General features: G+C 45.3%; 1 protein-coding gene across 3 annotated transcripts; it reads left to right on the top strand.

Annotated features, from left to right (window-relative positions):
* Positions 1 to 1062: 1062 nt before the first annotated feature.
* On the top strand, positions 1063 to 21816 carry CREB3L3 (cAMP responsive element binding protein 3 like 3). Of its 3 annotated transcripts, none has more exons than XM_087952053.1 (10): positions 1063 to 1425; positions 4338 to 4462; positions 5818 to 6109; positions 9298 to 9416; positions 10308 to 10442; positions 11422 to 11528; positions 13124 to 13192; positions 15438 to 15522; positions 17560 to 17656; positions 20240 to 21816. In XM_087952053.1, exons 2-10 carry the CDS (start codon positions 4340 to 4342, stop codon positions 20587 to 20589), a joined length of 1377 nt encoding a protein of 458 aa, XP_087808179.1. In that variant the 5' UTR covers positions 1063 to 1425; positions 4338 to 4339; the 3' UTR covers positions 20590 to 21816. The 3 variants fall into 3 exon arrangements, with proteins under 3 accessions (XP_087808179.1, XP_087808183.1, XP_087808188.1); XM_087952057.1 differs by having other exon boundaries at positions 1181 to 1430; XM_087952062.1 differs by having other exon boundaries at positions 1275 to 1425; positions 4233 to 4462.
* Positions 21817 to 26602: the final 4786 nt, after the last annotated feature.

Raw genomic sequence — 26602 nt, 5'->3', positions numbered from 1 at the left:
TTTCTAGTGTCTCTGAAGACTTTCTGCTGAACCCTCCCTCCCCGGCAAAGAATTGGGCCCCCGGCTGGATGTGATGAGAAAAATAAGCTTTTGCTGCTCTTATCACCACAGTACTTTACACATTTGGTTGGATTAACTTTTTGTCCCCACCAGTGGTGCCCTCTTCCCTCTTTTCTTAAGTGCAGTCACCTTTACAATTTTCCTTGTGCAGTTTTCTCCTTGGCTGCATCTCCAGCTTTTCTTACTGTTACTAATATAATCCTCCGCTTTTCTCAAAATTGCCAGTTCTTGCCCACACACATATATATACAGGAAAGTAACAGATGCGTTGATTAGGAGAGTACCTCTTGCAACTAGCTTCTGTTCAGAAAAAGTCAGGCCACCTCTCTGGATTATCAGTCCAAGGCATGGAACATTTTTGATGAGCTTGGAAAAGACAAAGATGTACTAAAGGCCAAAATGATAGACAAGTTGAAGATAACTACTGTAGAGAAAGAAAAGAAGAATCTTCTACCCTTGTGTTTACTGTTACTATTGCTGTGGCTACTAATAGTAGTAACAATGATTTCTTATGCATGACTTAGCATTACCATCTGGTAACTTTTAAAACCAGATCATCATCGAACCAGCCCTGCCATCGTGCAGCAGGTGCGAGACCATTGAAAATGGTGTCTCAATGCTGTAAAAGAAGGAATACCCCAAGGAATCTTACAGCTGCTTTGAGACATGGATCGGGCCCGTTCATAATTTTTTATTTATTTATTTTCTATGTCAACCACCTCACTGATAACAGCGACTCTGTATCATACAGGTGCATTAAACAGAGAAGACAAGAGTTGAGCATGCATCAGACTCCCTGTGCCGTTTTGTGCTTCCCCACTAAGTTCTCAGAGCCTTTGTAAACTGCTGAGATTGATAGGCCGCTGTGATTAAAATCCAATTTATGAGCTTGCTATTGTTGTTTCCTTTGAGAAAAGAGGGAGTGAAAATTATTTTTGAAAAATAGGTGGAAGGTCACTGTGACAGCCCAGCCGAAGACTTTGGACCTCTCAGCTCAGCGCCCACTCAAATTAGAAACGAAAGGCAGGATGGACCAAAGTTATTTAGATAATGGTTACCCAATTTGTCTCTGTTATGATCGCCTGACTTCTTTTATGCCTCTGCCCGCTGAGCTGACAGTCTTTCTCCCATTGGAGAGTTGGACGAAAGGGAGGGATTGAATGAGCCTGACGCTATTTTTGTATCGTTGGAGTTTAAACTTTGCCATCTAGTAGGGGAAAAAAAAGAAGAGGTTTTGACTGGACAGACGGACCAGAGACTGGAGAAGAAAATAACCGTACTCAACTTCGCGGCAAGCAAAAACCTTTTGGGATTGGAAACAATTGGCTAAACCGAATCAACACTGGAGAACGCTGTCAGGAGTGGGTAAGGTGGTGCAATTTCGGGTTCTTTGCTCCAAATTAACACAGGTTCCGTCTTTGGAAACAAGTGCAGGACAAATAAGAGGGCAGAGGCCAGGGAAGAGAAACACGCGCGAAGTGAGTGGTACATGGAGATAAGTCTGTTAATCAGAAGGCGAGAGACAAGCAAACAAAAAGGAGTTTTCAGAAGGCCAGCCTCAGATGAGAAGAACCCCAAACTACTCAAATTTCTTCAGCTTTATTTTTTATTACATTTTTCAAAGCTGGAAATGTCCTCCAAATCACTGGGTGTAGTTGTGGTGTATTTGGGTGCAAACTTGAAGACTAAATGTACAAAGCCTTAATTGGCAGGATATCTATTGTGCTGAGAATACATGAATTGTTATTTATTAACAGAATTTAACAGAATAACAGAGTTGGAAGGGGGCTTGGAGGCCTTGGAGCATCCACAAGTTATGAAGTTCCACTTATTAAGAGTTCTCCCTGTCAGGAAGTTTCTCCTTAGTTCCAAGTTGCTTCTCTCCTGGATTATAGTTTCCATCCGTGGCTTCTAGTCCTGCTTGAATTATTGAATAATTGAATTATTAGGCTGTCCTGCGGCGAGTTGGTCGTGACGAGTTGGTCCCATTACATTCTGGAATAGGATGATGGTAATACATCCATGGAGATCCTCTGTCATCCAGGTCATGGTTGTCTCAAAGGTGCTTCTTCCAAAAGGGCAACTGGACTTTATTTGTTTATTTTTTTTCCTTTGAAAACATTTCGCTTCTCATGCCAGCTCCTGTTCAGTTCAACCAAAGAAGCTTTTTGGTTGAGAAGCGAAATGTTTTTAAAGAAAAACAAAATCTGGTTGCCTTTTGATAAAAAAGCACCTTTGGGAGCATAATACGGAAGGCTCGAACCTAAAAAAAAAAGGCAATTCCATGAAACTGTGGCAAGAGAAGTTGTAAAATGGGGCAAAATTCACTTAACAAATGTTTTGCTCAGCAGCATCAGAAATTTGGGGCTCAATTTTGATCATAAGTTGAGGAGTACTCCTACTTTATGAACATAGGGGAGAGCCAAAAGCTTCTCTTGGGACAGGTAAACTGGTAGACCTTTCCATTAGGACATCCTTCCTTGAAGATAAACTAAGGTTCCAGTCCTCATGATCATAAATGAAGAGGTGAAACAGGAATCAGTCCTTGAACAAGTGATGTTATCTGGTTTTTTTTGTTGGGCTTTGTTTACATGAATTGGTGGAGAATATGGAGGGTTTTTTTTTAATTTACTCGTATCAATTTATATTCTTGGTTTTCTTTTTCCTTGTTTATTTTATCGCTCTGTTATTTTACTTTCACTTTGTCCAAACTTTGTTTTTTATTTCTTCTTCTAAACTTCTTTTTCTTCTTTCATTTCTTCTATTTTTTCTTCTTTCATTTCTTCTATTTTTTCTTCTTTTATTTCTTCTTTTTACGGTTTTGAGCTGCCTAGAGTAAATAAATTGAATAATAAATAATGTAATCTTCTGCCTGCAAAATAAAAGTTTTAGCTCTCTAATATTAATACCGTCCTTTAATACTGTATTCAATAATACCGAAGTCACTTGGCTCTGAAAGATTTCCAGAAGATTTTGTGTTTTTCCTGGGACCTTTCATCAAACTAAATGGATAAATAGATGTTTGTTTGTTTGTTTGTCAATAATGTTGAAGTCCTCTAGCATTTGTCTCTGAAAGATTTTCCAGAAGATTCTGTCTATGGAGATCATCCAGGTCATGGTTGGGACAAAGGTGCTTTTTCAGGAGGCAACTGGACTTTCTGGTTATTTTTTGAAGATGTTTCCCTTCTCATCCAAGAAGCTTCTTCAGCTCTGACTGAATGGTGGGGGAATGGAAGGATTTATACTCCTTGCAGACAGCTGGTCATTTGCATCCTTTTAGAGAGTTGTTGAGGCCTCTTGGAGGTTTATCTGTGTCCTCACCTGAGTGGTGCAAATGGGTGTGGAGCCTTCTTGGAACAGTTGAAAGGACCGTGTTCAGTGGTGGGATTCAATTTTTTTTTACTACTGGTTCTGTGGGCATGGCTTGGTGGGCATGGCAGGGGAAGAATACTGTAAAATCTCCAGTCAGAGTTGATATTTGCCAGTTCTCCAAACTACTCAAAATTTCCGCTACCGGTTCTCCAGAACTGGTCGGAACCTGCTGAATCCCACCTCTGACAGTGTTGTAGACTAGTCCCTCCTCCTCTGTTAAGAGAAGTCTGTTCAATTTTGCCATAGATGGCCTCTTTGACCCTTCTTTCCAACTGGAGGTCCCCTCTGTCCAAAATGTGCGTGCTTTATAAGTTAAAAATCATCTGTTCTGTGAACATAACTTCAGCTGTAACAGATTGGTCATAGTGAGTATTAGCAATAGCACTTAAACTTATAGACTGTTTCACAGTACTTTACAGCCCTCTCTAAGGGGTTTACAGAGTCAGCCTATTGCCCCCAACAATCCGGGTCCTCAGTTTACCCACCTCGGAAGGACGGAAGGCTGAGTCAACCTTGAGCCTGGTGAGATTTGAACTGCCAAATTGCAGGCAGCCGGCAGTCAACAGAACTAGCCTGCAGTACTGCACTCTAACCACCACACCACCACAGCTCTTGGCTACTGCTACCTGTAATTTAACGGTAATCTGGTTGGAGTCATGCACCACAGCAACTGTACTATAGACCTAGGAAAATAAGACACAATTACTCCTTTCCCATAACTTGCTAGGCCAAACCAGCAAACCTTATCATGGCATAAGGTGACAACTGAGTTGATGCCTTGGTTTGGTTTCCATTCATAGGTTCAACTAACTCCACGGTTTAACCACTCTGTTCGTTGAGTCCACCCTATTCTGCCTAAGAAGCAGCCACTCCCGAGCCTCTAACTCATTTTCTCTCTCTTGCAGTCATGGCCTGCCCCAATCTTGATGGCGTGGAGTTGCTGGATCTCCTTTTTGATGGGCAGGACGGAGTCCTTCGCAATGTGGAGCTGGGATCCTCAGAGGCCCCTTGGATGGCACAAGAAGGCAGGGTAAGCAGGTGGCACCAGGATGAGAAAGGGGCAGGGAGGTAGCAGCTGAGCAAGATGTAGGAGAATAGGGTTAACTGCTCCATTCTGGCCAAAAGTATTAAAAAATATTCTATGCTCGGAGCAAAATTTGGTAGCACAACACTTGAAGGTTAATATCTCAAACAAGAGGAACTTAAACAATAGGAATAGAGTGGAGTGGAGTGGAGTGGAGTGGAGTGGAGTGGAGTGGAGTGGAGTGGAGTGGAGTGGAGTGGAGTGGAGTAGAGTAGAGTAGAGTAGAGTAGAGTAGAGTAGAGTAGAGTAGAGTAGAATAGAATAGAATAGAATAGAATAGAGAAAAAAGGAATGAATAGAATAGAGAATAAGGAAAGAATAGAATAGCATAACATAGAATAGAATTTTAGGAGTAACACTAAAACACTTCTTGGAGAAGAAATACATAAACTTGCAACCAAACACAAATTAAGCCCAGAAAAGTGTTAGAAAGAAACTCAAGACTGCTCCATCTTAACTCTCATTAGTGTAAGAGGCACCATTAAGCTTTCAAAATTATGCTATTATTGCCTAAATCAACCAAGTCCGGTATCATTTGTAGAATCTCTTTTCTTACCTGGCTTATCTCGTGGGTCTGACAGTGCCCTTGACTAAAGCAGTTGGCAGTTGCCAATTGAAAATGTCCTCATTATTTGGCAAGTGTTAAAAGTAACAGAACAGCAGTGGGGAGGAAGAGAGATACCAGTAAAGGAGGATATTTGTAGCTCAGAGTTGAAATGAGAGGTGATTGGTGCTCTCTGAGCTTGGTGGTTTTCTTGCAGACATTTCATGACCCAAACTAGATAAACCACTGATGATGTTAACTAGTTTGGATAATGAAACATCTGTAAGAAAACTGTTGGAATTCATGGTTGGAATGTATTTCTATGCAACAAGTACAGTAGCATTCAGCCAGTAGATGGCAGTATTTACAAGTTTGGATCTATGGTATATACTCTATGCTCTTTTATTCTTATTTTTATTCCTGTTTCCTGTTACAGTATATAGAGTTGAGCAGTAAAGCACATGGTGACTGTTTGCTCTGTGTGGTGCTATATATAAACAGAATTTCTAACAAAAACAGCCAAACTCAGAAAGCACCAAAGACTCTTCAGAGGGATACCATCTTAACGAAAACTAAGAATATTCCGTTTCAGGGCTTATATTGCCTCGTTAAAATGTTCAGCATGATATTAATGGTTTATGTAAGATTCCAAGAGGAAATTAGTTTTGAGATTGCTCTGTTGAAGCTTTGTTTCCTTGTAGGAAGGTTGCTTTCTAAGGTTGCTTTTTCACAGAGAACCTCTCCATTCTGTCGGTAGGATTTGCTGAACCCTCAAGAGAACGATGACTTCATCAACTCCATCTTAGGAGCGGCAAACACTGTCCTTGATTCTCCAAGCTGGTCTCCAGCTGCCAGTGACAGTGGCATATCTGAGGATCCAAACTCTGATCAGCTAGACAGCCCTCCACATTACCTTCCAACTGGAAGTCCAGAGGCCTACTCCGATGGTGACCTGGCCTATGCGCCATGCCAGGACTCCTGCCAAGCCTTACCTGTCCTAAAAGGACCAGCCACCGAGCTGAGAGAGATGGACATCTCCATAGACTTCAGTGAGTGCCCTGTTTTTCTTTCCTTGAATGTGAAACCAGGCGAACCACCATCTCTGGGGCACTTGAGAGCAATGTCTATGGAGATTCTCCGTCCTCCAAGGTCATGGTTGTCCCAAAGGTGCTTTTGTTCAAGAGGCAACTGGACTTTCTGATTTTCCTCTGAAGACCTTTCTCTTCTCATCCAGGAAGCTTCTTCAGCTCTGACCGGATGGTGGGGAACAGAAGGATTTATACTCCTTGCAGACAGCTGGTCATTTGCATTCTTTGAGAGAGTCGTTAAGGCCACCTGGAGGTTTACCTGTGTCCTCAGGGTCACCTGGGTAGTGCAAATGGGTACGGAGCCTTCTTGGAACTGCTGAAAGGACCGTGTTGTAGACTGGAGATAGATGTCGTAGGCCTCCTGCTCTGCTGAGGGTTCTCCAAGTGGCCTCAACGACCCTCTAAAAGGATGCAAGTGACCAGCTGTCTGCAAGGGGTACAAACCCTTCCATTCCCCACCATCCAGTCAGAGCTGAAGAAGCTTCTTGGGTGAGAAGCGAAAGGTCTTCAGAGAACAACCAGAAAGTCCAGTTGCCTCTTGGAAAAAAAGGCACTTGAGAGAAGGGCTCTCCACCGTGTCCACCCATGGAGAACCTTAAAACCCCGGTCATTAGTGTGAACACCTGTTTTCATCAGCCTTACTCAATCATTTGTCCAGAATGGAATAGGGGTTGGACTAGAAGACCTCCAAGATCCCTTCCAACTCTGTCGTTCTGGTAAACAGAAAAGGGAAATGAGCATCACAGCTCAAAATACACAGAGGGTGCCTGATATCATTACATATGATATATGTAGATAGATTATTGGTAGTTACCCCCAAAGAAACAAATTGGCATCCGCAGCGTACAGGTAGTCCTCAACTTACGACCACAACAGAGCCCCAAATTTTTGTTGCTAAGCGAGGCAGGTGTAAAGTGAACCTCTGCCTCATTTTACGACTTTCCTTGCTACATTTGTCTCAGTGAATCGCCGCAGTTGGTTAAATTAGTCACACGGTTGTTAAGCAAGTCTGGCTTCCCTGCAGACTTTGCTTGTCAGAAGGGAATGACATGACACACACACCACCCTGCAACCATCATAAACTCGAGTCAGTTTGGCCAAGCCTCTGAATCTTGATCAAGTGACCCGAGGGGATGCCTCCATGGTTGTTAAGCATGAAAAGCAGTCATAAGTCACTTTTGTAACTTTGAACGGTGCCTAAAATGTTCTGTTGTAGGTGTAGGACTACCTGTAATTGGCTTGCAAATCCTTGACCCAACGATCCGTACAGGGAATTTAGCATTAAATTAACTTTAAAGTTGCGATTTGATATTAAATCGCCATCTCGTGGACCTGTCACGCATCGATACGGCTGCCGCCTCAAGAGTGATGCTAATAAGTAGAGCCGAGTCAGGCATCCATTTCTGATCTCCCGCAGCCGCTTCAGAATATACCGAATCACAAAAATGTCACCCCTTAAAAGAGCTGCATCTCCCCACCCCCAAAACAGCTTGTGATGACAGCAGTGGCATTGGATTTGTTGCTTTCAAAACAGTCCAGGAAGTGTTTTGCCTAAGGCCTTTGAAAATGGTGATCCTCCATCAGACTGCACGTACGAACCAAAGCAATGAGGCTAAAATAAGGAAGAAATGGAACTTGCTTTAAATATCTTCCCACTTTGATGTGCAGAATCCATTGCCTGAGGTAAAAAAAAAAAAGACACAGATTAGGTGAAACTTGGCTCAATAGCAGTAACGCTGAGAGGGACCTTGGAGTCCTCATGGACAATCACTTAAATATGATCTCTCTTTCTCTCTCTCTCTCTCTCTGTCTTTCTCTGTGTGTGTGTATGTGTGTAAGCAGCCAAAAAAGCCATCGTGGTTCTAGGCTGCATAAAACAGAGGGATAGAATCAAGATCACCTGAAGTGTTAATACCACTTTTTATAGGGCCTTGGTAAGGCCACACCTGGGATATTTTCATTCAGTTTTGGTTGCCACACTGTAAAAAAAGATGTTGAGTCTCTGGAAAGAGTGCAGAGAAGAGCAACCAAAGATGATGAGGGGACTGGAGGTTGAAACCTATGAAGAACAGCTGCGTGAATTGGGTATATCTAGTCTGGTGAACAGAAAAACTAGAAGAAGTGTCTTCAAATTTGGCAAGTTTAAGACTTGTGGACTTCAACTCCCAGAATTCCTGAGCTAACATGGCTGGAGGAATTCTGGGAGTAGCAGTCCACAAGTCTTAAAGCTGTCAAGTGTGAAGGCCCCTGGTCTAGAAGGTGACATAATAACAGTCTTATAATATTTGATGGGCTGCCCCAAAGAAGAGGGAGTCAAGCTATTCTCCAAAGCTCCAAAAGGCAGGACAAGAAGCAACGGGTGGAAACTAATCAAGGACAGAGCGGCAACCTGGAATTAAGGAGAAATTTCCTAACAATCAGTGGTACACAGTTTGTCTTTAGAAATTGAGGGTACTCTATCACTGGAGGCCTTTAAGAAGAGATTGGATAGCTACCAGTCTGAAATGATATAGGATCACTTGCATGAGTAGAGGGTTGGACTACAAGATCTCCAAGGTTCCTTCTAACTCTTTTATTCTGTTGCGAGAAACGGAGTGTTCCTCAACCTTAGCAACTATAAGACGAGTGGAATTCAACTCTCAGAATTCTCGGAGTTGAAATCTGCTCTTCTTCAAGTTGTAAAGGTTGAGAAACACCTGCGGAATCATTGCAACACAACAAGACCCCAAACGCTAAGGGGAGTTTGGAACAATTAAGGTGGTGTCAAGCAGAGGTGTGAGTGTGACATTTTCGCTAGGCAGCAAAGTGATGCAGGAGAGTTGTCTAGAATCGTAGGATCCTGGTTGTTGCAGGATGAAACCTGGGATACCTTCTGAAAGGGTTTGGGTTTGTAGTGTAAAATGAATATTTTCTTCCTCCACCCAGGTGTGCACTCAAGTTAACTCTGTTGTTATCAAACAACAACCAGAATTCAGATTAACAAGTAACCAGAAAGGCCTGACTCTGAGGAGTGGCTCTCAACCAGATAAGATAATAGTATACTGGAAGAACAAATCTTATCTGTTCAAAAAGCCATTTCCATGTACACTGAAAAGCTGGATTTTTGTTTGCACCCAAACCAACAGATCCCCTCCTTCATTTCTTTGCAGATATGTGGGCTGCTGGTTTTTATCCAGAGGAGAGACAAATAACAGGTGCCGCCCATCAAAACCCACCCTCCTGCATGCTCACAATTAAGGATCTCCTGCTTTCCAACAACTCTGAAATGGCAAGTATTTCTCTCCTAATAACGATGATGGTGGGGCTATCTAGAAACCCAGTTTAGGCTTTTACGGTTATTTCTAAGAACACTTGAAGACGCTTTCTACTGAATTCAGATCTGACTCAGGAAAAAGTAAAGAGAAGAGCAACCAACAGCAAGCCCCAAGCGGGCTGGATGCTAAAACATATGAAGAATGGTTGTACCTGGCTCAACTTTGAGAGGGATTTGGGAGACCATCCCCGAGCCAGCCGTCTGGTGCAGCTGTCAAAAAAAGCCAAGACAGTTCTAGGCTACATAGACAGAGGGATAGACTCAAGATCACCTGAAGTGTTAATATCACTTTATAAGGCCTTGGTAAGGCCACACTTGGAATTCTGCATCCGGTTTTGGTCGCCACAGTGTAAAAAACGACGTTGAGACTCTAGAAAGAGTGCAGAGAAGAGCAACCAAGAGGATTAGGGGACTGGAGGCTGAAACATAGGAAGAACTATTGCTGGAACTAGGTATGTCTAGGGGGGTGACATGATAGCAGTCTTCCCATATCTCAGGGGTTGCAACAAAGGAGAGGGAGTTAAATTATTCTCCAAAGCACCCGAAGGCAGGACAAGAAGCAATGGATAGAAACTAATCTAGGAGAAAAGCAACCTGGAATTAAGGACAGTGAGAACAATTAATCAGTGGGACTCCTTGCCTCCAGAACTTGTGGGTGCTCCATCACTGGTGGTTTTAAAGAAGAGATTAGACAGCCATTTGTCTGGAGTGGTCTAGGGTAGGACTAGAAGACCTCTGAGGTCCCTTCCCTTCTATTATTCCTTGTTCTATGATGGGGATAATCTAGAAACCCAGTTTATTTAATTTTTCTAATGCCGATTTCATTCTTCCCTCGTGACATTCTAGCACCAGCAGGCTATCAACTCCTCGATGATGAGACAAGCCCCAGGCACCTGCCAGGAGCTGGTGCTGACCGAGGATGAGAAAAAATTGCTGGCTAAGGAAGGGGTGATGCTTCCCACCCAGCTGCCTCTCACCAAGGTAAGTAACGTTTAGGCCAGAGGTCTCCAAACTTGGCCACTTTTAAGACTTGTGGACTTCAACTCCCAGCACAGCTGGCTGGAGAATTCTGGGAGTTGAAGTCCACAAGTCTTAAAAGTGGCCAAGTTTGGAGACCTCTGGTTTAGCTGGTGCTTTTTCTCAAATATAATCTGAGAAAGCAGAGGTTGCTAATTAGTACAGGTAGTCCTCGTCTTGCGACCACATGGAGCCCAAAATTTGCATCGCTGAGCTGAGCAAGACCATTGCTCGGTGATTTTTTTTTTGGTCCCATTTTAAGACATTTTCTTTTTGCCATGGCTATTAAGCAAACCAGGCAGTTATGAAGTGAATTATGCTGCCGTTAAGCACATCCAGCTTCCCGCATTGACTTTGACTGTTGGAAGCCAGCTGAGAAGATGGTGATCACACATGACGCCCCCGGACAGTGCGGCCGTCGTTAAGTACACGCCAAGTGCCCAAATCTGGCTTCCCCGTTGACTTTGCTTGTCAAAAGGTCGCAAAAGGGGATCGCGTGACCTTTGGACACTGTAACGGTCATAAGTGTGAGTCAGTTGCCAAGCATCTGAATGTCCCAGAGGTGCTTTTTTTTTCAAGAGGCAACTGGACTTTCTGAGGTTTTTTTTTTAAACACGTTTCGCTTCTCATCCAAGAAGCTTCTTCAGCTCTGAAGAAGCATCTGAATTTTGATCATAGGATGCGTGGGGAGGCTACGAAGGTCGTAAGTGTGAAAAACGGTCAGAAGTCGCTTTTTTTCAGTGCCGTTGCTTTGAACGGTCACTAAATGAACTGTGGTAAGTCAAGGACTATCTTTACAGTGAGAAAGTCACTGGCGCACTTTTTCAAACAAAGGACTGAGGGCCTTGCACGTTGTTTCACAAAAATTCTTCGAATTCGATGTGCAAAAACGGATATGGTTTAAAAACAAAACAAATCGCTAAATCTCTCTTTGCATCGGCAGTATGAGGAACGCATTCTCAAGAAGATCCGTCGAAAGATCCGGAACAAACAATCCGCTCAGGAAAGTCGCAAGAAACGGAAGGAATACATCGATGGTTTAGAAAGCCGGTATGTTGTTATTTTTCCTTTCCTCGTTTTGAGTTGGATCGGATCATCCACAAGCTAGATTAGAACATGGATGAAAGTTTGTTTGTTCTGAACACGTAGATTTTGTAAAACAACATTGGTGAGTGAGATTTTTTAGGCACCATCATGGTCCATCCTCTTGTGAGTGTTGCGGTAGCCTAGAGGTGGCGCTGTTGCCTCACAATCAGGAGGCTGTGAATTCGATCCTGGGTAGATGCAGACATTTCTCTCTCTGGGCACACTGAGAATGTATCTGCTGGGGGAAAAACTCCGCATTGGTGACAGGAAAGGCATCCGGCCAGTAGAACACTCAGCTCCATTCAGTGGTCCAGACTCCACCCCACAAGAGATTGTGGGGTCATTAAAAGAAGATGATGATGATCCATCCTGTTGATTGTAGTCTTCCAGTATTTGAGGGGCTGCCCCGAAGAGGGAGGGGGTTAATTTATTTTCCAAAGTACCAGAAATCAAGACAAGAAACAAATGGAGGGAAACTAATCAAGGAGAGAAGCAACCTGCAATTAAGGAGGAGCTTCCTCACAGCGAGGACAATTAGAACAGCTTGCCACTAGAAGTTGTAGATGCTCCATCACTGGAGGTTTTCAAGAAGAGACTGGATAGCCCCTTGTCTGGAATGGTCTAGGCCAGCAGTCGCCAACTGTTGGGCTGCGGCCCATGGGTGGGCCGTGAGAAAATTTTGGTGGGCTGCAGTGAAATCTCACCCCCAGATCACCCCCCCCCACAAAGCAATTAATCCAGGCTGCACAGAAACACAAGGCTGCGTAGCCCACATGGCCCATGGGAACCCTCCCCGCCTACATCACTCCTTACCCAGCAAACTTGCCTGCTAAATTTTCCTTTTTGCTATCTATTTTTCCAGAGATTTTTCTGACCATCATCTATTCTTTTGCTGCACCTCCTGGGAGAGGTTCTATTTTAGATCAGCAAACAAATTTGAGAGAAGCAGGAATGGCAGATAGATTTCTTGCTTTCTAGCCAGCAACTCAGATCTTCAGCTCTGCTTTTGGGGTAAAGCACTCTTTTAATAAAAAATCCTATTTAGGACATGAAGGTTCTGATTAATTCAATGCAGACTGCACAGCAAGCAAATTATGACAGACTGAGCTAGCCGATGGCAGATAGATAGATCTCGGAATGATTCTGTGAGCAACTCAATCTGCCTGCCTGCTTTGCCTGATTTTGGGTAAAAGTTGCTTTTTTTATTAAAAAAATCAATATTTTATATAAATATTTATAATATTTACATACAAGCCATGCCCAGCCAGTCACATGACCACCAAGCCACACCCACAAATTAGGCCACACCCACAGAACCAGTTAGTGGTCCCCAGGATTTAAAATCATGAGTTTGGTGGTCCCTGGGGTCCAAAAGGTTGGCGACCCCTGGTCTATTCTATCCAAGGTCCCTTCCAGCTCTATTCTGATCGATCGATCGATCAGTTTCTCCTTTCTACAAATTACGTCAGGCTGGAAAACTTTAAAAGACGAATAAACCCATCTGGGAAAATAAACCCATCCCTCTCCATTTCACCGCCGTTGGCGTTTTTGCTTTTCAGGATGTCGGCTTGCACAACTCAAAATCAGGAGCTCCAGCGTAAAGTGGTTCACCTGGAGAAGCAGAACTTGTAAGTTGTGCACCGCCAAGTGTCTTTTGTCAAGGCGGCAATCTGGTGACGTTTCCAAATAGGCCTGAATCCAGGTAGCCCACGATCGGGAGCAGGATTTCCTTTTGCTAATAGGCAGGGCAGTTTGTCCAGTGAGTTGCGGTCCAATTTTACGACCTTTTCTGGGGAGGGGGGCCATCGTTAAATGAATCCGGCTCCTCCCACGAATTTTGGGTGGTCAGAAGGCAGCTGAGAAGGTCCCAAACGGCGATCGCGTGACCCCCGTCGTAAATACACGGCACTTACCAAGCCTTTGAATTGTGATCACGTGACTGTGAGGGACCGCTGCAAACGGTCATAAGTGCGAGGAGCCGGTTGTGAGCCGCTCTTTTCAATGCCGTTGTAACTTCAAGCGGTTGCTGAATGAGAGTTGCAAATTGAGGGCTGCCCGTATGCAGAGAGTACATACATTGAAATGCCATTATCAATTTCGTTTTCTTGATTATGCTCTGAAGTTGGAAAATGGAATGTAAACTTTAAGCAATGACCCACCATGGGAGGGAATTAAAAAAATTGAGATTGGGATAACTCGCCACGGCCAACTCAACTGTGGCCAGCTGGACCATGGCCAACTCCCCGCTGGACCGCTTGCGGCGAGACAGTTTCAGCAGTTTTATCTCATTATCTTTGAAATAATTTTTAAAAAACAGTTTTGATTTTTTTGTCCTTCGCCTTTTGTTTCGTCCCTTCTTTGGTGGCCTTTCACGGCCAATATTTGTTTTTCCAATATGACATGATTTTTTTTGTCCAGGGGCCAAGATGTCCCACAGGAAGTAAGTTACTACTACTTTTATAAAACCCTAGTAAGGCCACACCTGGAATCCTGCAACCAAGTTTGGTCACCCACTTTACAAAAAAGATGTTGAGATTTGGAAAAAGTTCAGAGAAGAGCAACTAAGATTATGAAAGGCCTGGAGACTAAAACATATGAAAAATGGTTGCAGGATTTGGGTTTGGCCAGTCTACAGAAAAGAAGAATTAGGGGGGACAGGATAGCAGCCTTCCAACATTTGAGGGGCTGCCCCAAAGAAGAGGGAGTCAAGCTATTCTCCAAAACACCTGGAGAAGAAGCAACAGATAGAAGCTAATCAAGGAGTGAAGCAACCTGGAACTAAGGAGAAACTTCCTAACAGGACAATTAACCAGTGGAACTACTTGCCACCAGCAGTTGTGGGTGCTCCAACACTGGAGGTTTGTAAGAAGAGACTGGACAACCATTTGTTTGAAATAGTATAGTCTCCTGCTTGAGCAGGGGCTGGACTAGAAGACCTCCGAGGTCCCTTCTAGCTATAGACTTCAAAGATGGCCGTGGCAAATTGTCCCTCCGATGGTGAGTTGGCCGCAATGAGTTGCCTGTTGTGAATTGTCCTCCACCAGGGGTGTGTCAAACACAAGACACAATCAATGTGGTCATATCCGGCCTGCGGGGGTCATCTGGGAAAATGTCTGGGGCTGGCCCTCATCCCTTTGGCCCAGTCTACCCAGTGCGAAGAGGAAACATGCCAGCAGTTTGGGGGGTGGGGTCAAGCTGGCCACGCCCACCCAGTCAGCCACGCCCACTGAGTGACATCAAGATGATCACACCCACCCAGTCGGCCAGCCCCCATCCCCCGAGGTCAACCACATCCCTCAATGAAACTGAGTGTTAGGATTCCAGCAATCGTCCTAATTAAATCATGATTCTCGAGCCAAACTTCAAAAAACTTCAAAGGATTCATTAGAGGCGACCTACTGGCCCTGCCCTGGATGCAGCCAACTCTGGCCTACGTCATTTACACTCCCCTGAGACCCTATTTCCCCCCCTCTCCCCCGGGTGTGTCATAAATCAGATTCTCCAACTGAGCACCTTCATAGGCTGGGTGTCATCAATCACATTCTCCAATTAAATATATTCGCGGGCAAAAGCCCTGGTATTTGAGTCACAGTCTTTTAAAGATAAGAGATGGAATGTATTTCCGCTTCCAAACTGCTGCACTGCTCTTCCAGATTTCCTTCCCCCCAACACTTTGTTTTTCAGCTGTTCTGGACAGCTCTGTTCTTCCTGGCCACACACACACACACACACACACACACACACTCCAGCATGCTTGGCATTCACTGAATCAAATAGAAGAAATTCTGCCCTTGTTGAATTTCCTGAATTCACCCCCTGATCCTCAAAATCCTGACCAAGGCCTCCTCCTCCTCCTCCTCCTCTCTTCCCCAGGTCTCTTCTGCAGCAGCTCAAGAAGCTCCAGGGCATCGTGATGCAATCCAGCGGCAAAGCTGCACAAACCAGCACCTGCGTGGCGGTATGTCAGGGTTTGTGTAGATATGGGGAGTCCTCAGCTTACGACCACAACTGAGCCCCCCCAAATTTCTGTTCGCTAAGCGAGACAGGGGACACACGAATTTTTGACGAGCTTTCTTGCCACCGTGATTAAGTGAATCACTGCAGTAAGTTAGCCACACGGTGATAAAAATGAATCTGGCATCTCCATGGATTTTGCCTGTCAGAAAGTCGCCAAAGGAGACCGTTTGACCCCGGGACACTTCCACCGTCATAAATATGAGTCGGTTGCCCAGCGTCTGAATTTTGATCACGTGTCCCTGGGGATGCTGGAACGGTCATAAGTGTGAAAAGTGATCGTGAATCACTTTTTTTTCCAGGGCCGTTGCAAATTGGAACAGTCACTAAATGAATTGTTGTAAGTCGAGGACTACCTGAATTGAAGTAATGGTGCCTAACCATTATTTTTCTTTTCTTTTTTTTTCCCAGGCAGTTTAGCTGCAATGGCTTCTAAAATAGTGTTTTTTTTATAAACTTGACATTTTTAAGATGTCTGGATTTCTTTACAGTCATTTTTGGACTATCCCACAATAATTGACAACCTCTTTGGTTGGTTTCCAGTGTTTACTTCTGGTTCCTGCACCCCCACCCTGAAAAATACACCCCCATCGGCAGGGATGGGATTCAAATTTTGCAATAACTGGTTGTGTGGGCATAGCTAGGTGGGCGTGGTTATGTAACAGGGTGGGTGTGGCTTCTTCTTTTTTTGCAATGCCCCCCCCCTCCCGTTTTTGGGCCTTCTGGGCCTCAGGGAAGCCTCCTGGGGGAGCGTTTTTGCTCCCCACCCTCCATTTTTGCCTCCTGGGCGAAGCAGTAAGACAGCAAGGGGTATCCCGGCACAGCTGATCATCGGAATAGCTGATCGTCGGGAGAGAAAAAAAGAAATACCTTAAGGCAGGGGTCCCCAACCGCCGGTCCGCGGACCGATACCGGTCCGCGGAACAACTCTTACCGGGCCGCTGGTTGCTGGGCGCCGCCATCTTTTTTTGGTAAAAAGTGCTTCCGGTGAGCTTTTCCGGGTAGAAAGCTCACGGAAGCACTCAGGATCGGGCACCTTTTCGGTGAAAGCCATTTCTACCAAAAGGATGGCGCGCCATCTTTTGATGAAAATGCTGGTGACCGAGAAAGCCATTTCAAAAGTCCCAGCTGATGCCAAAGATGGCGGCTGCAGCGCGCAAAAAAGGTTGGGGATCCCTGCCTTAAGGAGTGACTGAGCGGGGGAGAATGCAGTCGGCGATGTCGGGCATGCGCGAAATGTTGCCCATGCGCGATAAGGGCTGACTGTGTGGTGAGGGGAGGGGCAGGCAGAGTGGGGCAGGGCCATCCGAGGGCACAATTTGCCTGTGGTCCGAACCGCGCAGAATCTTAACAACCGGTTCTATAGAACCGGTCCGAACCGGTAGAATCCCACCCCTGCCCACCAGGGAAAACAGATTTGAACTAGACCTCCCCAATTCCCGCAACTGTTCCTTCACAGGCTTCAGTCTCCAGTCCCCTAAGGGAAGAATAACAGAATACAGATAGTCCTCAACTTATGACCACGGCCGAACCCAGAAATTTATGTTTAAGTGAGAAATTTGTGAAGTGAGTTGGCTCCATTTCCCCACTTTCCTCGCTGCGTTTGCTAAGCAAATCATGGCCGCTCTTAAATTAGTAACCCCGTCGCTAAGGGAATCTGACTCCCCCATTGATTTTGCTTGTGGGAAGATCATAAAAAGGGACCCCGTGACCCCCGTGACCGTCATAAACGTGAGTCAGTTGCCAAGCATCCGAAAATATACATTGCGTGTCCGCAGGGATGCTGCAATGGTCGTAAGTGTGAAAAATGGTCATAAAGTCCCTTTTTTCAGGACCGCTTAACTTTGAACGATCACTAAAACAAACTGTTGTAAGTCGAGGACTACCTGTAAGGACAGAATAGCAGAGTTGGCAGGGACTTTGGAGGTCCATACCCTCTGCTCAAGAAAGCTACCGGCGTCTTTTTTAATGTCCTCCTCAGGTCTTGCTTCTCTCCTTTGCCCTGATCATCTTCCCGTCCATCGGGCCTTTCACCCGCAACAAAGCCGAGACCTCAGGTGACTTCGTACCTGTGCGAGGTGAGCAAGGGGGCTGTGTCGGTAGGTGGGCACCTGGGCAGAAATCCTTCTCCCTCTCTCTCAGCCTCAAATAGTTGGCATCACGGCAGGATAAGTTAATGACGACTCCCGTCGAAGAGCCCAACATCTGTAGAGATTCTCCATCATCCAAGTCGGGGTTGTCTCAAACTTGCTTTTTTTTTGTTTTGTTTTTTTCAGGAGACAACTGGACTTTCTGAGTTTTTTTCCTGTGAAGACGTTTTCCTTCTCATCCAAGAAGCTTTCTTCAGTTCTGACCGAATGGTGGAGGATGGAAGGATTGATATTCCTTGCAGACAGCTGGTCATTTGCATCCTTTTAGAGCCAGGGTTTTCCAACTTGGCAAGTGTTAAGACTTGTGGGCTTCAACTCCCAGAATTCCTGAGCTAACCTGACTGGAGGAGGAGGAATTCTGGGAGTTGAAGTCCACAAGTCTTAAAGAGATGGAGTTTGACGAGCCCTGTTTTAGAGGGTCATTGAGGCTACTTGGAGGCTAATCTGTGTCCTCAGGGTCACCTAAGTAGTACAAATGGTTCCTGTAGTCTGCAATTTTTTTTCTTCCACACCATTCCAGGTGTTCATCCCAAATTGTATAGCTAAAAGTCTGTAAAGATTCTCCATCATCCAGGTCATGGTTGTCCCAAAGATTCCTTTTAGGAGGCAACTGGACTTGGTTTTTCTTTTTCTTTGAAGACGCTTTCGCTTCTCATCTAAGAAGCGTCTTCAGCTCTGACAGGATGGTGGGGAATGGACTTTTAGCTATGCAATTTGGGATGAGCACCCTGGAATGGTGTGAAAGGAATGGATTTCCAGAAAAAAACAACTGCAGACTACAGAAACCAGGAGCACCACTCAGGTGATCCTGAGGGCACAGTGATAAACCTCCCAGTGGCCTCAATGACCCTCCAAAAGGATGCAAATGACCAGCTGTCTGCAAGGAGTATGAATCCTTCCATTCCCCACCATCCAGTCAGAGCCGAAGAAGCTTCCTGGATGAGAAGTGAAATGTCTTCAAAAAGAAAAACCAGAAAGTCCAGTTGCCTCCTGAAAAAAAAAGCACCTTTGGGACAAAGAGTCCAACTTTTCTTTGGCTGATTTTTGGCTGACTTTTCTTTGACTTCTTTCAAATCCCAAGTCCATTGAACAATTCCGTTCTTCAATGAGAGGAATGTGCTGAAGACAACCGTGTCTTTATTTCATGAGAAACATTTAGACACAAATATACAAACTAATCTCCCAAGTGAGGGGGAGAAAATGGATCCGAAGAATTTATAGATAACTTCTGCTTATATCACAGAGTCAAATCTTGAAGTTCCTCATTTGTGTGAATTTTGCCCGGCCAAAGGGCAGCCCGGACTTTAAATACCTTAAAAAGCAGTGATGTCCAACTTTGGCAAGTTTTAGACTTGTGGGTTTCAACTCTCAGAATTCCCCAGCCGCACAAAACTCACTCACTCTCACCGAACCGGTAGTAACACCGGTTGAATCCCATCCCTGCTTTTATAGATAGATAGATAGATAGATAGATAGATAGATAGATAGATAGATAGATAGATAGATAGATAGATAGATAGATAGATAGATAGATAGATGATAGATAGATAGATAGATAGATAGATAGATAGATAGATAGATAGATAGATAGATAGGCAGGCAGGCAGAGATAGATAGATAGATAGAAAGACAGACAGACAGATAGACAGGCAGTCAGCGATAGATAGATGGATAGATAGATAGATAGATAGATAGATAGATAGATAGATGATAGATAGATGATAGATAGATAGATAGATAGATAGATAGATGGATGGATGGATGGATGGATGGATGGATAGATAGATAGATAGATAGATAGATAGATAGATAGATAGATAGATAGATAGATAGATAGATAGATAGATAGATAGATAGAGAGAGAGAGAGATGATAGAGAGATAGATAGATAGATAGAGAGAGAGAGAGAGAGAGAGAGAGAGAGAGATGGATATAGATAGATTGAAAAAGTAGAAAGGTTCATTTCCCTCCCATCCTCAAGAGCTATAAATGTTCCATCTGCAAATATATAGATTGGATCTCTCTCCTTGGTTAGTTTCCACCTGCTGCTTCTTGTCCTGCCTTGAGGTGCTTTGGAGAATAGCTTGACTCCCTCTTCTTCAGGGCAGCCTCTGAGATATTGGAAGGCTGCTATCCTGTCTCCCCTGGTCCTTCTTTTCATTAAAGCAGATATATCCAATTCCTGCAACCGTTCTTCAGATGTTTTAGCCTCCAGCCCCCTCATCCTCTTGGTTGCAGAAAGACCTTAAGAACCCATCCTTCCCGTGGTGGGATTCAAATTATTTTACCACCGGTTCTGTAGGCGTGGCTTGGTGGGCGTGGCAGGGGAAGGATACTGTAAAATCTCCAGTCAGAGATGGGATTTGCCGGTTCTCTGAACTACTCAAAATTTCCGCTACCGGTTCTCCATAACTGGTCGGAATCTGCTGAAGACCCACCTCTGCGTCCTTTGCAATTCCCCCGATCCTTTGTGTGTGTCACTCATGCTCCGTGTGTCCCCTCCCCTCCCAGTTTTTTCTAGGTCCCTCAACAACGATGCATCGTCTAGAATCGTCAACGTCCTGAGCAAGGAGGCCGAACAGAGCGCCAAGGAGAGTATCTGGAAGGAGCCAGCTCTCAGGGCTCACAGCGAAAACGAGGCCGCCAGCACTCTGATCAGAGACCTCTTGAGGCCTCAGAAGCAGGGAGAGACCCTGCCAGGCAACCACACCGAGGAGGTCTTCGCAGAAGGTGGTCGACCTGCCCCTTTGGAAGGACTCCGGCCTGAGCTTCCCTATGCAGGCCCCAATGTGACCTCGGTGGCCTGGACTGAATCGGAGCAGCCTGGAAATGGTGTCTTGGAACAGACGGAGGAGCTGTGACCTTCCGTCCGGCTGCTTCCTCTCCCTCGCTGGGCCCCCTGGGGACTAAGCCAGGGAGGGGAGGCTGTGTGTATGTTGTGTGTGTGCAGCAGGACTGCGTCTCTCCTACTCAGGGGGACGGGGAAAATGAGGATGAGAGTCACAGCGTGAGAGAGCAAGGGGGGGCTGAATCCTCTCGGGGTATTTGGGGACCCCCTGAAAAAGACAAGCCGAGCCCCAGTTCCCCTCTTCCATTTTTAAATTGGGGGGGGGGAGGAATTCTCCAGGATGGTGGTGGGGGGTCACAATAGTGTCAGGGCTCCAGCAGTTACCCCCATTTTAAATCATGAGTCTCGAGCCGAACTTCCAAAACTTAAAGAAGATTTATTAGGAGCAAACATGCTGGCGCTGCCTGGGTGTAGCCGACTCTGAGACACATCCCCCCCCCCCACCCCCTGGGTGTATCCTAATTCATATCCTCCAATGGGACACCTCCATAGGCCAGAGTCATCAATCAATGTTCTCCAGTTAGAATTTTGCATGGCAGAAACTTCAGCCACCTAGAAACTATCTTTGAAAACATTTATGGAATGCAAGCTGCCCACTGCTCCCCCCTCCTTTTCGGCTGGCAACTCTAAAAAGACCATAGAAATATTTTATGAGTTGACAGACAGAGATCTGTAGTTGTGAAGAGTTGTTGCAAAGTGGGTCACACCCCACATCCCTTGTAGAACTAAGGGCTTTCTGTGTTTTTATTACAGGGAAGGTGGAGTTTGAAATCTGAATTTTCTTTTGTTGCCCCCCCCCCCCCCCCCCCAAGCCTTTTGGCTTCTGAGATTTCTATTCATCTGGTTTGTAGTGAGGATGAGTGAAAAATGTTCTTTGCACCTCCCAAAGTACAGGTAGTCCTCAAGTTACGACCACAATTGACTCCCCCAAATTTCTGTTGCTGAGTGAAACACTTCGGCGACTTTGCCCCATTTTACAACTTTCCTTTCCACTGTTGCTAAGTGAACCACTGCGGTTGTTAAGTTAGTAATGTGGTTGTTAAAAGAGAATCTGCCCTGCCCAGGACTTCTCAGGTGGTCGTAAAAGGGGATCAGGGTCGTAAAATACGACTCAGCTGTCGAGCATCGGAATGTAAATCACGGGATGCTGCCGCAACGGTCATAAGTGTGAAAACAGTCGTTTTTCTTTTCCTGGTGCCATCGCGGCTTTGACCGGGGTCACTAAATGAACTGTTGCTAAGTCGTGGACTACCTGTGTAATCTTTCTAGCGAAGGGTGAAGAGTCCAGAAAAGGGAGCAAAGGTTCCCCTCGAACCAGCTTCTGCCCTCTTTTATTTGAAGCGGGGAGGAACTTAATCGGGAATATAAAATGTAATCTGCCTCTGTAAGAAACTGATAAGGAACGCGGGAAGGGTAAAGGGGGAAGGCAGTTATTTCTCCTCTCCTGTTCAGATGGCTTCTGCTGCGTCTTGTACGTTCGGTTACGTCAGGAAGCGGCTGGTTTTCAGGCCAGCTCCAAACAGCCTCGGGAGTCATCTGTTCGGATGATTTTCCCTCCGCGTTTCGTGAACTGCTGCTTTCAGTCCCCCCCACGGTTTGGCTGCTTTCCCTTCTAAGGCGTCGAAAGCATTGGCGCGGGGTTTCCCACCCCCCTCCCGACATGTGACAGTTTCCGAGGGTGAAATCCAAGTCCCGAAGCCAGCTCAGAAGTTTCGCTGTCTCAGATGTCCTCCTAGTTCGAACGTCCTGATTTATTTTATTTTCTGGGAGAGCAGTAGCAGCCTTGGGTCTATTGGTATAGTCAGGGTTGGGATTCCATTTTTTTAACCACCGGTTCTGTGGGTGTGGCTTAGTTGGTGGGTGTGGCTTGGTGGTCATGTTATTGGTTGGGTGTGGCCATCTCAATATCACTCACATAGAAGCACGCGTCTCCTCACCTGGCCTCTCGTGACTGTGGGGATGCTGCAACAGTCGTAAGTGTGAAAAATGGTCGTAAGTCGCTTTCTTCAGTGCCATTGTAACTTTGAATGGTCACTCTGCACAAGCAAAGTACCAGCAAAGGAGGGGAGAATAACTCCAGAGACATTCCTGAGACAGGAAGTCTAGTCCTGCCAAGAATGTAATAAGGGTTAATGGAGAGGCAGTTTCTGTAAGCAACACCAGAATGTTTCCTTCCTGCCTTCCTTACAGGATTAGGCCAGTAAAAATTTCTTCTAACAACCGGTTCTCTGAACTGCTTAGAATGTTAACAACCGGTTCTAGCGAATAGGTGCGAACCTGTAGAATCCCACCCCTGAGTATAGTAGAACGTATGAATGGCCTTGGGGAAGGAGGGAAAGGGATGCTGCAGTGGTGGAATGCTGAACCGGTAGCAAAAATTGCTACCCAATGGGTAGTTAAAAAAAAAAAAAAAGGCTCCGACGATCAGCCAAGAGGAGAAAGACGAGAAAAGCGCAGGATCGCGCGCGCCCCCTGCGCTTTTCGTTCTCCTCTCAGCTGATTGGCACGGAAGAGCATCAGCTGGTGTTTGGGAAGCTGCGCGCGTGCGAAGTGCACGATCGCCGAACCAGTAGGGAAACTGGTAGAATCCTACCACTGGGATGCTCCCTAGGGAACGGTTAGATAAGAGAGGGCTTAGCCTGCAGCTGCACAATGGAGGGAGAAAAAGTTTCAGATGGGACCCTCCCTAATTTCTCAGGATGTAAAAGGGGGGGAGAGAAATGCTGGCTAGGGAACAGACAAGAGAGGGCTTAGCTTGCTGCTGCATAACAGGTGGAGAAAAAGACTCAGACCCTCCCTAAGTTCCCAGGCTGTAAAAGAGACGGTAGGTGTTTGTACTTTCAGACTTGGCGAGATTTTGCGAATGTAGCTTTAACAAGTAAAAGTAGAAATAGCTGGTCTGGTCACATTTCCTCTCAGAGATGCCTGGTTAAGGCTGAGAGGTCTTGCGTGATCTAGCAAAACCAAGGAAAAGGCTCTTAGGATCAGGAACGCGAGGACCCGGAGTCCTTGATCTGGAAGATGTAGGAGCAGGGGAGTCCGCAGGGTATGGTAAGGGGAAAAAAGTCAAGACGGCAGGAGAACGAGTGGAGCTTTGGACACCATCTCTCTCGCCCTCTTGATTTCTTTGAGCACATCCTGCGGTCAGCACCTGTTGAGCACTGCTGAGCTGACTTTGCGGCGGGGGGGCAGGTTTGGGATCAGAAATTGCGACGTGGATCCCTTCGCAGCTCTGAAATTCCAGCAGCCGGTAAACGGAGAGCCGAGATGATAACATGTCACCCATTGACACGTACAAGAAATGATTTCAGTTCAAGCAAAAGATTCGTCAGCTGATGGATTGGATTTATTGACATTTCCCCCCATAAAGACTGCACTTGAAAAGAAGAGAGGATGGGAAAGAAGCGGGCCAAACAAGAGGGAGGGAAGAGACCCAGAGCGGGGACAAGGGACACAAATTAAGCCTTAATAATGATCCAAAGGTGCTTCTCTTTCCAAGAGGCAATTGGACTTTGCAGTTTTTCTTTGAAGACGTTTCGCTTCTCATCCGAGAAGCTTCTTCAGCTCTGACTGGATGGTGGCCTCAATGACCTTCCAAGTGGTCTCAATCTAAGTGCTAGAGCCCACTGTAACTACATAGCCAAAAAAGGCATTAAGAGTTGTTAACCCAATCTTACGTTTTTCTCCGGTAATATCACACCACTAACTAAAGCATACAAAACATTTGCTAGACCAATACTCGAATACAGCTCATCAGTCTGGAACCCACATTACGTATCTGATATTAACACAGTTGAGAAAGTCCAGAAATATTTCACAAGAAGAGTTCTCCACTCCTCTACTCGTTGCAGAATACCTTATGCCACCAGACTTGAAATTCTAGAACTTGAAAACCTTGAATTACGCCGTCTTCGGTCCGACTTAAGCATGGTATATAAAATCATACATTGCAATGTCCTACTGGTCAATGAATACTTCAGCTTCAACTGTAACAACACAAGAGCACACAATAGATACAAACTCAAGGTTAACCGCACCAAACTTGATTGCAGGAAACACAACTTCAGCAACAGAGCGGTCAATGTCTGGAATCCTCTACCTGACTCTCTGGTTTCTTCCCCAAACCCCAAAAACTTTAACCTTAGACTGTCTACTATTGACCTCACCCCTTTCCTAAGAGGTCTGTAGGGGCGTGCATAAGCGCATCAACGTGCCTACCGTCCCTGTCCTATTGTTTCTTTTATATGTTTTTTTTATTTTTCTTATATGTATCCATGTATTCATAACTATGTTTATACTTATACCTGTTACCTTGTAAGCGATTGACAAATCAAATAAATCAAATCAAATGACCCTCTAAAAGGATGCAAATTCAAATGACCAGCGGTCTGCAAGGAGACTGCTGGTCATTTGCACCTGCATCCTTTTAGAGGGTCATTGAGACCACTTGGAAGTTTATCTGTATCCATTTGCACCACTCAGATGATCCTGAGGACACAGATAAACCTCCAAGTGGCCTCAACGACTCTTTAAAAGGATGCAAATGACCAGCTGTCTGCAAGGCATATATAAATCCTTCCGTTCTCCACCATGCAGTCAGCGCTGAAGAAGCTTCTCGGATGGGAAGTGAAACATCTTCAAAGAAAAGCTAGGAAGTCCAGCTGCCTCTTGAAAAAAGCACCTTTGGGACGAGACTGGCTGTAAATCAAGGACTTCCTGTATAATAGCCAGCTTGGGGGGCTGAAAACTGCTGTTCTTTTAGAGCTGCAAATTTCCACCAGTAACAACCTAGCTGCCGCCTTACTCACAAAGATCGCACAATTGGTTCCTCCGCATGCAACAATCTTGGAGCTTCACTTTTGATGGTGTTAACGGGACAAGATCCGCCCTTGGCCAAGACAAACCAACCTTGGCTGGTGGTTGTCGGTAACCACGAATCACCCGCCTCTCTTCCTGCCCTTCCCAGACTCACTTAACCCAACGGCTAGGTTATTCTGGACTGTTTTATTTTTATTCATGTTTTTAATTATTAAAAAAAAGCTGCCATCTGATTCCTTGGCAACATGAGGCGCTGATCACACGGCACGAAACCCGTTCCGGGCCAGGAAGCGAGACAGATCGCTTGCTGATTTGGTCCGTGTTCCAAAATTAACACGGCGGGTCACGCCTTCGGAAGCCCGACAAGAGCCGGGATCAAAGCAGCCAGGAAGAAAAGAAAGAGCCGAGGTTTATAACTGGAGAAGGAAGATTTTTTTCTCCTTTTGATCTGTGACAATATCTTCCTTTGTCTTTCGCCACAGCTCAGAGTTGGAAACTGACTAGGAGCTGCAAACAGGCACTTGAGGCCAGGTGGAGGATTTGCTAAAGACCAACCTGCTCGTGCCAGAAGGCAGATGGTGTTGCATTTTGGATCAGGCAGGCAGAGAAGATACAGTACATAAAAATGACATCCAACCCTGCTCCTTTCCAGCACTGATGATGTTAGCTAGTTCGGTAATGAAACGTCTTTTAAGAGAACCAGCTAGCTCAGGGAGCACCAAGGACCCCACAGAGAAGGGTGGTGCCCCCTGCCTATGCAGGGAGTCCTTGACTTACGACCACAATTGGACCAGAATTTTGGTTACTAAGTAAGGCAGTTGTTCAAATGACGTCAACTCTCCCCCCTCCCAATTTTACAACCTCTTCCTGTCATTAAACAAATCACTGCAGCCATTAAGAGACTTTTAATTTTATTTCAATAAATAAATAACAGTATCATCAAAAGGAGATGTGTTTCTGTATGAACAAATATCGATTAATCATTAAAATAAAAAAAAATAACTGGAGGGTTGATTGGAAGGTTCTTTAATGTCAAGCTAGCAGCCGCAACCACCTTCCATCGCATACATTTATTCCTTGGCTTACGACCGTAATTCAGCCCAAGATTGATGTGGTTCAGTGAGACATTTGTTAAAGGGAGCTTGGCCCCGTTTTAAGACCTTTCTTGCCACATTCGTTAAGCGAATCCCTGCCGTTGTTAGTTACAC

This window comes from Notechis scutatus, chromosome 1 (genome assembly GCF_049901735.1).
Source record: "Notechis scutatus isolate UNSWTSFEM ecotype Mainland chromosome 1, rNotScu1.2, whole genome shotgun sequence".
Classification (NCBI taxonomy): Eukaryota; Metazoa; Chordata; class Lepidosauria; order Squamata; family Elapidae; genus Notechis; species Notechis scutatus.
The sequence above is the reverse complement of the archived record's forward strand: the minus strand, read 5'-3'. Positions and strand labels throughout refer to the sequence as shown.